Source organism: Cervus elaphus, chromosome 28 (genome assembly GCF_910594005.1).
Source record: "Cervus elaphus chromosome 28, mCerEla1.1, whole genome shotgun sequence".
In the NCBI taxonomy this organism is placed as follows: domain Eukaryota; kingdom Metazoa; phylum Chordata; class Mammalia; order Artiodactyla; family Cervidae; genus Cervus; species Cervus elaphus.
The window spans coordinates 35,561,919-35,575,480 of NC_057842.1; the positions used below are offsets into that span (position 1 = coordinate 35,561,919).

A 13,562-nucleotide genomic window follows, 5' to 3' on the forward strand; every position below is an offset into this window, starting at 1 on the left:
GCTCAGAGGTTAAAGCGTCTGCCTGCAACACAGGAGACCCGGGTTCGATCCCTGGGTCGGGAAGATCCCCTGGAGAAGGAAATGGCAACCCACTCCAGTACTCTTGCCTGGAGAATCCCATGGACAGAGGAGCCTGGTGGGCTATAGTCCATGGGGTCACAAAGAGTCAGACATGACTGAGTGACTTCACTTACTCAGTCCAAGTGGTAAAATTGCAGAATACCAAAAGCAGAGTGGAAATCCTTAAAACCTCTAGGGGAATTTATTCCCAGAACAGGGAGAGGCTGGGTGACAGACCCATAGTTGGAGGTGAAAGATCGGTGGCGGGCCATGAACACAGCAGTGTGGCTTTGAGAAGGGCACTTCTAGGTGACTGGATGGGCTGGGTATGGGGCAGAGACCGCTGGGAGGACTTATTCAGCCCTGGCTCCTCATTAGTGGGACTCAGCCTCTCCCAGGTCCTGGTAAGTGCCCAAGCTTGTGCTTTCTCTCAAGGAAGTACAGGGTGAGCATGGCTCTCAGAACCTTAATAAATAGCTGGTGCATAAACAGATGCAAGAAGCATTTTGAGAATAATGAGGCCAAGCTGGTGGCTACACTTGGATTGCTAAACTGATGTATTTATGAAAGGCCTTGTGGTGATGTTTCTGTGAAAGGTTATTCATGGTGATAAATATGATTTCAGTTTCTGCTAAGAACCTAAAGCAGTGCAAAATAAACAAGAGACATCTCTAGCATCCTTTCTAGATGTTTTCTAGGCTGATTATAAATATGAGTTAGTGCACATGTAAATCATAGTAATAGAAGCCAGAGTAGCGTCAGCAACCTCTGTGGATGGCATAGTCTTGTCTGTCTGAGCAGAGATCTTTCTGCCACAATTGTAAGAAGTGACAGACTGCAATCTTTGCCTTCCAGTAGGATTTGATAACATAGAAAAAAAAAGACAGTTGCCTTATCACAGGTGCTAATGTTGCAAAACGGAAAAGAAAAAGCCTAGTATTTTCCTGCTGTTATCCTGTAGCTTAGGCTTGGCTGTGTTGGGTGTATCAGACAGACTTTTCCACTCACCATCCTGGGCTACACAGTGAGGCCATCCTGAGGAAGTGGTGTTCCAAAACAAAGTCCTGTCCTCGCTCTTTCTGTCATGATTGGATCATGTATACGGGAAAGAAATGGGATAGATGGACACTGCTCCACTGTAGAGAAGTCTGGTTTTTTGGACTAGTATTTTAATGTTAAAAATACATACAGCCCAAATGTCACAGTTCTTATCTCTAAGCCTTGGAGGAAGGCATACTCACATCGTTTTTATGCATGAGGAAACTGAGGCTCAGGGTTAGGTAATGACAAATTGGATATACAGATGGATCATGGGCAGACCATAAATAAAACCAGAACTCTGGCTGGCAGCCTACAGCAATAAGCATAGGAAACCAACTCATTATCCATAGTAGCAGGTAGAGAGGCCAGCCTGCTCTAAGTCAGGCTTGTAGGAAGTTGGACCACTACTTCTGGAAGCAATGCAGGAAGCCAAATTAAAATGCCTGAAACAACTGACCCCAGATCACTAGGACTTTATTAACAACTGACAGCTTCCCTAATTTCTGTCCCTATTTCCAGCTTAGGACCAACCAGCGGAAGCCACGAATGCTCTTCCCATTGTACCACGTGCCCTTTTATGGGAGCTGAGCCTCCCGTGCCTTCAGTAGGCAAGCAGGACACCTATGAGAGACGGGTATGTAATTGGTTTGGCATAGTTTATTACAATTAGTCTGCATAGAAAACCATGTAAACTCACAAGGTAAATGGTTTGTCCTCCACAGTAACCACAGATAATCTGCTGTGACCTCCAGCACCTCAGTATCACAGAAAGTGTCGTACAACTAGCATTACACATTTTTAGGGAAAGAATTTTTTGGTCCACATTTTCTATTAAAACAAAAACACACACTTTCCTCTTTGACAAAAGAGGTTAAATTCGCACACCGCCCCCCACCTTCCCGCCCACAGTGAACTTACAAAGCAAACTCAGATAAAACCACTGGACAATGAGGTACAGCTGAAGTCAGGGCCAATTTGGAATTATAGACACCTACTTGAGAGAAAATTTTTTTCTTACAAAATTAGCTGTTTCCAGCCATCTCAGTAGAAAAAGCTCTATGTAGATTTGGCTTCAGTCACTTTTAATAACACACTTCAAATAACTTTTTTGTGTTTCAAATAGTACAATGTGCTGTTTCCGATGAAAGTCATGAAAAGTGTGGGCGTCTGACCTCAGCAGTATTTTTCATCTGAGGTACAAAGGCATCTGACACAGTAATTTAGAGCGTAATTGCTGTGCCCCCTTCACTCTGTTGAGAGAGCAGTTTTGGTTGCTCTAAGTCTCAGCAGTTGGCTTTGCAGACAGTTTGAAAAGGCAGATTTGCATGTGAAAGTGAGTTATCTGCCAGGTCTGAGGTGAGCAGGAAGCAAAGTGTCAGGAAGGCCAGCTGCTCAGAGGGCCAGGTTCCGCAGGCTGAGGGAAGTGAGGTCCCCAGCAGGCCAGAGACCTGGTCCTTGCACACCTTGACAGGCCACTGCACATCCCCACCTGAAGTGGGGTCTCAGGAATGGGCAGCTGCTGAGGTGCCAGTATTTTGTTTGTTCTTGTTAATCTGCAGTGGTAATTGCAAACAACCACCCCGGTGTGCTTGCAGGCTTCAAGTAATTTCATTCCTTCCAGGAGAAGAATGTTAACAATGCTTTTAGTTTTCCATATCAAAGGAAAGGAAATGAGCCATAATAACAACAAGATTAAGTTTAAACAGACCTGCTGCTAACACAGTATCAGATAAAATATATTTAAAAAGTGAGCATACTATTATATGTTTTTGCAACAGCTGCATTCTCCCACTTAACCTCCCTGCAGAACGAAAATCTGCTAAAGCAAACTTAAGTTACTTTAATTCTTGTTAAATACAACTCTGTACAGATTGCACATTTTACACCGAAGCAGCTCAGTATCACAGTTAGAGAAATGAAAACGCCATCTGAAAAATGTTCATTTTTCTAGCCCACAAAACCCAACAGACGCTGGCCCTCAGGGTCAGAACAAAACCAGCTGCACAATTCTGTAAACAGTGTGGACGGGGGGCTCTCTCCGACTCCCCCGTAGGATCCTGGTCCACTGCGCACACACGCACGCGCACACACCACACTCGCACGCACACTCTCCCAAGCGCATCGGCTTCCAGGGCGGCGCGCGGCCCGGCGCTCAGTACCGCAGCAGCAGTGTCGTTCACAGTGTGGGTGTTCACAGAAGAGCGGTCATGGCCGTCGGGTTGAGGGGTCTGAGGCAGTCTCTGGGGGCCAAGTAGGCCGCGCTGCTCGCGGGGCTGACCTGGGGCCTCTGAGAGTCGGGAGGGGCGCGCCCTGCGGCTGAGCCCTTGGGCTGGTCGTAGCCCGGCTCCGCGGGCGCGGGGCTCGGCGGCCGCTGGTAGCCGGCGGCTGGGGAGAAGGCACCGGAGGAGAGGGAGTGCTTGTGCGCCGGCCGGGGCCCCGGCACGCGGTAGCCGCTCCGCGCCGAGAAGGTGTGCGCGCGGGCCAGGTGCCGCTCCACGATGGGCGTGGCGTACTCGGGCTCGGCGTGGGTCAAGGGCAGTGCGTACTCGTGGCGGCCGGCCGGCAGGGGGCAGTCGTAGTGGCCGCCGGCCTCGGTACCCGGCCCCGCCGCGTCCGCCTCGGTGTCCATCGGCCGGAAGGTGGAGCCCTTCCTGGTGACCGTCCCGGTGCCAATCATGAGAGGCTGCTGGTAATCTGAAACCCAAAGAGCAGACTCTTGGTACCGGCTGTCTGCAGAGGGGGTGCTCAGCCCGGTGCCTGACGTGTACCAGGCGGAAGAGAAAGGCAGGGATGTAAACAGCACAGATACCCCGCCTCGAGAGGTGGAGATTACCTCTAACCACACCTAGAGGTACGAGGGAACATCATGGAGCTCTTAAACTGGCTCTTGAAAGGCCAGATTTTGGAGTTGAAGATAATACTGTCAGGAAAGGGGAAAGTGAGTGAACAACCTGTTAAACAACCATGAACAGGGTGGTGTGACCAGAGTAGGGGAGATGTGGAGAAATTTAATAGAAAGCCAAGACCAGAGTAATAGGTTGGGAGTTAATGACAACGGTAATGGTGATCATGGGCTTCCCAGGTGGCGCTGGTGGTAAAGAACCTGCCTGCCAATACAGGAGACCAAAGAGACGCGGGTTCGATCCCTGGGTCAGGAAGATCCCCTGGAGAAGGGAGTGGCTACACACTCCAGTATTGCCTGGAGAATCCCATGGACAGAGGAGCCTGGCTACAGTCTGTGAGGTGAGAAGGAGCACACAACTGGGCGACCAAACAGCAATAGTGATAATCATAAAGCTCACGTTTACGGAGTCCTTTCTTGGCGCCAGGCGCTATTCTATAACATTAAGATATCAACTAGCTAAATCCTCTGGAAAAACGTGTTATGAGGTAATTTCCTCATAGTACTTTTACAAATGGAAAACTGAAGCAGAGAGAAATTTAAATAATTTTTCCAGGATCACATGGGTAGCAACCAGTGGGGCCAAAATGCAAACACATGTCCCAAGTGCGAGTTGTTACCTATACCCTAGATCATGGAGGGCAGTGAGTGCCCTGCCAGGAAGTTTGGTTTAATTGTGTAGAAACCTAAGTGACTGGCAGAGAGGTAACCCTGGAAGGAGACAGAAGAGGGAAAGATAAAACTAAAAAGCAGAGAAATGAAACAAAAATGTCATAAATTAGGGGACTAGCAGCAGCTTTGGAAAGACCACACTTTGGGGACAGGTTTCAGAAGAATAGGGCTTCCCTTATAGCTCAGTTGGTAAAGAATCTGCCTGCAATGCAGCAAAGCTGGGTTCAATTCCTGGGTCAGGAAGATCCTCTGGAGAAGGAAATGAAAGCCTGCTCCTATATCCTCGCCTGAAGAATCCCATGGACAGAGGAGCCTGGCAGGCTACAGTCCATAGGGTCACAAGAGTCAGACATGACTTAGCGACTAAACCACCACCATCAGAAGAACTGGTCACCAACAGTGTAAGTAAGGTAAGAGGAAAGAGGATGCTTCCCAGCTGTTAAGCCCTGAAAAATGGGGTGCACAGATGGAAGCCACCTAGAAAAGTAGTTCCTGGAGCATATGGGTTAGAAAATGACTGTTGTGGGACTTCCCTGATGGTCCAGAGGTTAAGACTCTGCATTTCCAATGCAGGGGTTCAATCCCTGGTAAGAGATAAGATCCAACATGCCACAGGGCATGGCCAAAAACTTTAAAAAATTAAAACAATTTTTTCAATTTCTTTTTAAAACTTCATTTATATTTATACTGTATTTTACAAAACTATTGGTCCTTGATGGACTAGACATTTTGAAAAACCAAACAATAGATCCTTCTTCATAAATCCAGTGACTCCACAATGGCTTGTCAAAACCCTAAGGCCATTCTAACAGACTGCTTCATCTCCTTCTTCCTCTTTCTTCAGGGCAGGAGCTATGCTGAATTCATCTTTCTAGTCCCTCTTTCCTAGTGCCTTAATCAAAACCTTAGTAACAAAAACAGATTAAGTAAGGGCTTCCAGATTTCAGTGGTACTTCAGGACCATCGCTCTGGGTGTCATTAGAGGCCCTGCAGGTGTAAGAGTCTAGGCTAAATGGGGCTTTGGGAAAATAGTTCAGTGTTAGTTTGTGACTCTACAGAGCACAGAGAGAAAATGTCACACATTAGTGATTTACTAGATCCTGTTACAGAAGATTTTAGTCGCACTTCTCTTCCTGGCCTCCCCTCCCCCATAAGCAGCACCTCATAGCACGGTCACAGACTTGGTACCTACCTGCTAGGTCACTGGTGATGAGATCCAACTTTTGTGTCATCTCCTTTTCATTATCGTAGCTGATGGTAAACTCGGCTGACTGATGCCTGGCAAAGGGATACTTGATCTGCTTCCAACAGTCTGGAATAAAGATAACACGAAACAACTATCTCGGGAGTATAACACAGCTACTCCACAACAGGTTTCTCCTGAGGTCAGCCGTCAGGCTGCCTTTGGCCAGCTGCCTGTGACACATGCACAGCCACACTCTCCAGGTGTGTGGTGGGAACAGCCTGCTGAGGTCGTTACAACAGCCGCACACACCACCCAAACCACGCTTCCCGCTGTGCCTGTAAGGCGCACTTGTGTACCCAGCAGCCCCCAAATTATCCCGTTTAGACCACCTAGGCATGAACTTCCCTAATATGAGCTGACAGGGTACTTGTGACCTTGAGGAGTCCACACAGCGGGCGGCTCAGAGCCTCTGAGGGTGGCACCCTACGGTGGCCTTGAGATTCTCAGGGGTCCTGCCTGCTGGCCCCTCTCTGGACCACAGCTGACTCACTGCAGGGCATCCCAAGTCCTAAGGAGTCTCTGAAACCTGCCAGTCCTTCCCCTGATTTCCCGGAATGAGAAACACAAGGCTCAAGGGGTGCTATCTTCTTGGTGACAGGCAGTGTGGTGACCCAAACTCCAGTTGCCAAAAAAATAATTTTGACAAGTGATGGGATGATGTTGAACAAAGGTAAAAGTAAACTGGCTATGAAGATTCTGAATTAAGAGATAGGATACAATATATTCTTTCCTGTTAGATTTGCTAACTTAAAGCTATTAAATCTTATTTCTTTAACCATATAAGTGTGGGTTTTCATGTCCTCAAAGACAGAATAAAACTGTAATAGTTTTTTCAACCAACCTGTTTTCTGAGCCTTAGATGACCCATAAGGATTTCCTTTCTTCTTCTTCCTATTAAAACAAAAAAATCCCACTGAAAAGACTTCTAAATGATAAGTACTGCTCATGAAATAATACTTGATACTTTCTCCCTCTCTCCAACTTGTTTTAAAAATATAAGTTAACATTTTATCTTCGAAGAAGTGATGCTGCTTTCTACACATGAACATATGAAGAGCAGTAAACTTTTGTGATTGTTGACATAAGTAGAATTAAAATGTTTTTAAATGTGAAGTCACATACTTTCTAAGGACTGCAAAGATTCCCACTCCAGCAGCCAGCACGAAGAAGAGCACCAGTGGAATAACAATAGCTGTGATGTTTAATCCTGAAAAGGGGAAAAGCCACCACATTACAACAGAAATGAAGAGGGACCAAATTCCATGATCTAAAACTGAACACTGATTTGAAAAGTCCTCACTGGTTTAACATGTGGGGAAAAAGAACACACGCTAGACATGTAATGATACTGGAAAGCAAAAAGAGAGGACTCAGAATCCCAGCTAAAGTTTAGGAAAATAAAATTGATCTTTTTTTTTCCCCCCAAAGGCACTTTCCAATGTTCCTTGGGATTAACATTTACTCTGAGTTTGTTGCCTGGATCATATTAGATTAAAAATCAAAATGGTTGGGGAGGTTTATAGCTGGCCTTATTCAGGCAGGTAGATGATGTAAGCACCGTGCAGAACTCTCAGTGTGGCTCAGGTAAGCATTTCCCCGACAGGGGGGCAGGTTTGGACCTGTAGGGAACAGAAGCCCGGGGAACCAGACCCTTGGAACTGTGGACTGAAAGGACATGCAGGCCAACATCAGACCATGTCTTCCCACAATTGTCTGTTTTAAGGAAGAAGGTCGCTTTAACAGCCACGGAAGACCCCAGGCTTGTAGAAACTATGAAAACTAAAAGAGAAATGTTTTTCTTAACCCTTCTTTTTCTTTGTCCCCTGGGAAGAAAATAAAGGGATGATCAGGAGTGGAAATGTGTAGTTCATGAAACGGAGGACAAGGAAGTTAGAAGGGAACAATATTTATGTAAATAACAGTGGTATTATTTATAGGAGTGGGAATTTGGGGAAAATCTAACAGTTCAAACATCCAGTAACAGGGGAATGGTTAACTAGATGGTATGTCCATATGAAGAAATACTATAAAGATATCAGTAACTGTGTTTTTCAACTATTTAATTGCACTGGGAAATGCTCATAATACAATGTCAGATGAAAAATACATGCTACAGAACAAAATATGTGGTATGCTGCCATTTTGTTTTGAAGTTACAAAAATAAATATAATTGGATACACAGTGGAATATGGTGACCATGGATTCTGATTTATGGATGATTTTTATTTTCTTATATATATATATATATCTATCTCAAATCTTCCACACATAAAATTAATATGCAAATGATTTTACATTCTGAAAAAAATTATTTTTAATGTTTATTATTAGTTGTCAGTGTGTCTCAGAGAACTTTCTCTAATATACTTTTTTATGGTTGTTAGAGTATTCCATGGTGTGTATGTGCTATTGGTTTTTTTTTTTTTTCCTACAGAAGATTTACGTAGTGTTTGAAGGGCACATGCTTTTGTTTCTACTGTTTCTACTCAAAACATCCCAATGAAAAGTGTGGATACATACTATCTTATGCATATGCAGATACTTCTGAACCATCTGCTTCTAGACACTTATATGACAGAGGAAAAAAGAATGTTGTTGAAGCTACTGTACTATGGGCTGGAATACCAGCTATGTTCCTTAAGAAACCACAGAACAATCCCTGCCATACCTTTGGGCATCTCTTCAGCGGGGATGGGTTTTGAGATTGTCTCATCTTCTCCTTTCGTTGAACCAACAGTATCCACACTTGTTTTGTGCCACACCAGTGAGTCATTATCTGAGTGAGAAGAGATGTTGCAGAAACCACACTGGTAACAGCAGTTTGTGAAAGGAGGGGACCTGAATTCAGTAACTCCTTCACTCACCCTGAGTCCTGCTTGGTGCAATCTGGCAGCCAAGGAGCTCCACTTTCAAAGCTATCCTCTGGTGCCACGTCTGGGGGATGACGCGCACATATCTGGCCACAATGGGAGGGATGAAATTGTTCCGCACAGGGTCCCGAAAATTAGAGTTGCCCTGAAACACCTGTAGGAACAAAGTAACTTTTACCTGAAGATTCTGTTAGTTTCTAGGTCTTGATCAACCCACTCACACCTGGTGATATGAAATCAAAGCCAGGATTCTATGTCCGTTGCATTTGTATAGACATGCCTGATATTGAAGATGCAAGGCTTTGCACATAAAGGCTAAGTAACTGGACGTGGTGCTTTGCATCTGTTTTCTGGAAACACACTAATGAAAATATCCGGAGGCCTGCTCTCCGACTCAGTTCCTCCCTCCAGAGTGTCTCTTACCTTTTCTTCATTATTCACAATTCCTTTATAGGTCTTCCACTTGGAGTTGTTGTTTCTGAAACTCATTATAAAACTCTTTACATAGAAGTTGAAATTTGACTGTGTGGATCCTGTGGTCCTAATTCCTTGTAAGAAAATAATACTTATGGGTTAGTTTTAAAAATATGTTATATATAACTTGCATTATTATTTTCAGGTTTCTTTTCCTTTCCTCCCCTCCCCCATCTGAAATTTCAAATCATTTTTCAGGCCTGCTTTTCTCATCTGCATTTAGAAACGTGATGACAGATGAGTTTTCACACTGACAATATGCCCTAAAAAGGTTTCCGCGAAGAGATACCTATCTCTTATCCACACATCCATCTGTATACCCTCCACACAGGTTCTTCTCACAGAGACAAGGTGAAGATTTGTTACTTTTAAACAAGACATGGTACTTTGAGATGGAGACACCCATGCAAATTCAAAACAATTTCAATGGCAAGTCATCTTGTTTCATGAAATTGCACTTGTGTCCATACCTGTTATTTTCTTTTTCTCTCCCAAATCTATCCTTAGCCACTCTCGCTGTTTGTGGTTCTTGCTCCTGTCCCCTGAAGCCCACGACGGGCCTTGGTCCTGAAGGCGAGCTTGGCCAGGAGACCAGCGGACCTGATCTCCAGTCTCATTGATCCACTCCCAAGAAGAAGAAGCTCTGATTTGCCTGTCAGGTTCCAAACTCAAGGATCTGCTGCAGCCTAGGATAAAGGGCAGGAAAAGATTTCAGATATGGACACAAAATGAAAACAAAAAAGCAAAAAAAACCAAACACCCCATTTCACCTAGAATGATTCAGTTGATTTACTTCCATTCTGATACTGAATCAACTGTTTAATTACTAGTTTTTAATGATCCAGAGTTCCATTTGACTTGTTGGTACTGTGGCGTCTTGAAATTGTTGCTGTTTTTTTTTAACAGAATTTATATCCCCTAAAAGTGATATCTCTTTGTCCCCACTGTAGATTTTCCTTTCTATCCTTCTAAATTCACCCTAATTTCAGTGATGTGCAAGGTGTCTTAAAAGCTTAATGCTGAGGTTCTTCTCGGTTGATTAGAAGGGGGACTTCATGCTCTGTACCCTTGAAAAGCAGGTACACCAGGTGCTCAAAGATCAGTTCATCATACCCAACGTCACCCCTGGGCGCTTAACTATAGCAATGTCCAAGATAATGCAAAGGTAGCAGATAAAGGCCAGTCCTCTTCCTGGGCAGAGAAGTTTACAGTGTTCTCCCCAAATATTTTGTATGAGGGAGACTATTTCCTCAGAATAAATTTCATGATGGAGGGGCCAAAAAAGCCTTTATACTATATATTCCTTTTCAATAACTTGATCACAAATACAAATTATACTTACTCAAAAGCTTTTCCTGTTAAAAATTGACAAAGGAATTTATCTTAAATGTCATTTAAAATTTTCATTCCTTTTGGCAAAAGTTTGAGAGATTATAAAGAAAAATATTTTCTTCCTAGTGCTAACTGGGTTTATTCGCGGATGTATTTTTAAGTCACAGCATATTGGTGCTACATAGCCTGAGGGGAAAGAAAAATAATCCTTTAAAACTATTTCATCTGAGGGGTATGGAAGAATAGACTACCCCTGAAGATTTTTAAATTATCAAATCCTTAAGGAAAGCATGATCCTTACCATTGGAGGTAAACAGAAATCGCTTGTCTGACAGGGAACCGCTGAAATAATAAACACAAAGATGAGGAGGTGAGTTGCTTCACTGGATCTTAATGACTGGTACAGCGCTACCGCATGGGGCTCAGAGCCTTCCCCCACCTCACGTGGTCCTCAGAGCACCTGGCAAGGCCACTCTTCCCTCGGTCACTGGTATTTCACAGACCAAGAAACTCAGGCCCTTTGAAGGTAAGCAACTTCCCTGAACTCACTCAGGTGACAAGTGGCCAGGACTCTGGAGGCACTGCTTGTGAATCAAAATTCTGTGCTCTTCCATCACGCCACGCTGTACTGGGACGGAATGTACACATATACGGTCTCCAGAACACCCTGAAACCCCAGTTAATGAGTCTGTGGTGACGGAGGCAGAAAGGATGCCTGCCCTAAACATGCTCTTTGCTTCGGCAGGCACCCCACAGCGCCCCACTCACGATCAACCGTCAAGGACCACTGAGGCATGAAGACGCCCGCTCACTTTGCGGATGGGCATGTTATGCTGCCTTCACTACAGACTTCACTCCTGCCCTGAGTGGCCCTGTGTCAGCCTGAGGGCCTCCTCGGCCTGGTCTGTCTCTCCAGTCACACTCCGGCCTCCTGCAGCAAAGACTCCCAGCCGTGAAGCAGTTCCGGCCTCTGGATAACAAGGTGCAGCTGGAGAAAACTCAGAGCGCCTCACTGACAGGTCCTGACCCGGGCCCCCATGGCTGCTGGACAGTCCTGCCCGGCTGGCCTGGACCCTCGGGGCCCCCCAGTGCTACAACTTGTATCACTCTCCTGGCGAACTTATCAAATCAGCCTTGCTCTGCAGTTGTCTCCTGCAGAGAAGAGGTTCCTAAGGCATCACATTTATCTTTTTGTAAACCCCTCATCAACTCAATGCTGTGACAGTACAGAGAATGAATAGAAAACTTGAAATTTTCAAGATTCATCTTATATGCATCATACTTTATGTATTGGATACTAGAGGTAAACAAAAAAGGTAGACATCACTGTCATGTTCAATTATTTTACAATCTCAGTACTGCTTACAGTTTTAAATGTTTTGACTCAATTACTATGGCAATAATGGACAAAGAGTACTGAAATGTGAAATCCACAGAGAATCCCAAAATAGTCTGGACAAGAGTATTAGCACATTCATATCAAAGGTTTTGTTTTTTGGTTTTTTCTTAAGTAACAGATTTTTCTTTCATATTCTTTGTCCACTCTCAGGAAGAGACTCTGTAAGCCTTGGTTTTCCATGGAAATTCAGGTTCTATTATGATCCGTGCCGAGCATAACGCAGGGACCAACCATTTCATACATGAGAAAATGCAGGCCCACGTGGATCACTGAACCTCCTTCAGTTCATAGTTAGTGGCTGAGTGGGGGTGAGGACCCAGTTTTCCTAACCTTTAAAGAAAGGGTCACACTGTTGCAGTTCACATTTTTGTGATTCATGTTTAAATTAACATGTATTTAGAACCTCTTCTTGATTTTTCCATTTTCTCTAACATTCCTGCACTAAGTATTAGACTTGAAGTTTGGCTGGATAAGCCCAAATAATACTGCCTCTTCCCTGATGGCTCTCACTGCCATGAATCATTAAAAGATGTATTCTGTGACTCAAAAAGAGAAGTTAAGGCAAGAAGGTTAGCTTTGGAGTTAACCCTGAGAAGATGATGATGCTGGGGAAGGCTGTGCTTCTAAGATCTCTCTGCCTGTCTTTCCTCTATTATCAGCTGGAATATATTTTTTCATTTCACCCAATTAAACTAATTAAATACAACCACCTAGGGAATTCTGTAGGTAAATAAGCTGCTGCTTTTAAAAATGAAAACCCCCTAGGGAGGATGGGATTGAGGCATTTGCACACTAGGGTGAATGAATCAGATTCCAGGAATTGCCAGCCTTCCCAGAGGGCTGTAGAAGCCATCACGAACTGTCTGATGTAAACACAAAGCCCTCCCAGCAGATGGTCTGAGCCGTCATCCTCTGTGTGAGGTCAGTGGCTCTTCCTGATTCCATTCTGGTCTCCTCAGATCAGGGAAGTGACCTGACCCGGGATGAATCCCAGAAGAACCATAGATATTTACTTTAGGGACCCCTTCTTCCTCAGCGGCAATGCTTCCTTCTGTGTGTCTTCCTGAACACCAAACAATCATGCGTGGGAACAGAAGTTCAATGACCGCATGTACAGTGCTTCCCCAACAGCAAAACAGCACCGATCAAAACAAATGCTCCCTGAAGACCTGGGAATGGAAACCAGTGGAAGGGACGGTATGAGCACACAGTTTACTCTCTTCTGCTGGGCACAAAAAGACCACAGAGCCAGAAGGGAGGAGGGACCTTGATATAGTTCTAGACTTTCTGTCTATGCATACCAAAGCAAAAATCACTCAATTAGTTCAAATAACTATATGGAATTTGGAGCAAAACTTTGCTAATTCATTTATGATTTAGATTTCTGGACTCTTGTTTTTGTCCTAAAGTTTAATATCAAATTATATAAAGTGACTTCTAATATAAGTCCAGTTGATGTAGCAGCAGTAATTGAGGACATTATGTCTACTGTCATTCAATAGCTTAAATAACTTTTCTTCAAAAGTAAAATAAAATCCAAGTAATACAAGTTTAACTTTTTCCTA

General features: G+C 44.3%; 1 protein-coding gene across 2 annotated transcripts in view; it reads right to left on the reverse strand.

Moving 5' to 3' along the window:
• Window positions 1-1,738: 1,738 nt before the first annotated feature.
• The window catches only part of DCBLD1 (discoidin, CUB and LCCL domain containing 1), a 71,405-nt gene continuing 59,581 nt past the window's right edge, over window positions 1,739-13,562 (reverse strand). The window contains exons 7-15 of one of the 2 annotated variants that reach the window (XM_043889978.1): window positions 10,900-10,940; window positions 9,737-9,952; window positions 9,216-9,340; window positions 8,787-8,946; window positions 8,591-8,698; window positions 7,044-7,128; window positions 6,763-6,812; window positions 5,868-5,987; window positions 1,739-3,795 (exon numbers count right to left, since the gene is read on the reverse strand). In XM_043889978.1, the coding sequence (XP_043745913.1) occupies window positions 3,293-3,795; window positions 5,868-5,987; window positions 6,763-6,812; window positions 7,044-7,128; window positions 8,591-8,698; window positions 8,787-8,946; window positions 9,216-9,340; window positions 9,737-9,952; window positions 10,900-10,940 (1,408 nt within the window). In that variant the 3' untranslated portion in view covers window positions 1,739-3,292. Of the gene's footprint in view, window positions 3,796-5,867; window positions 5,988-6,762; window positions 6,813-7,043; window positions 7,129-8,590; window positions 8,699-8,786; window positions 8,947-9,215; window positions 9,341-9,736; window positions 9,953-10,899; window positions 10,941-13,562 lie in introns of those variants that run through there. The other variant, XM_043889979.1, reaches the window with a different exon arrangement.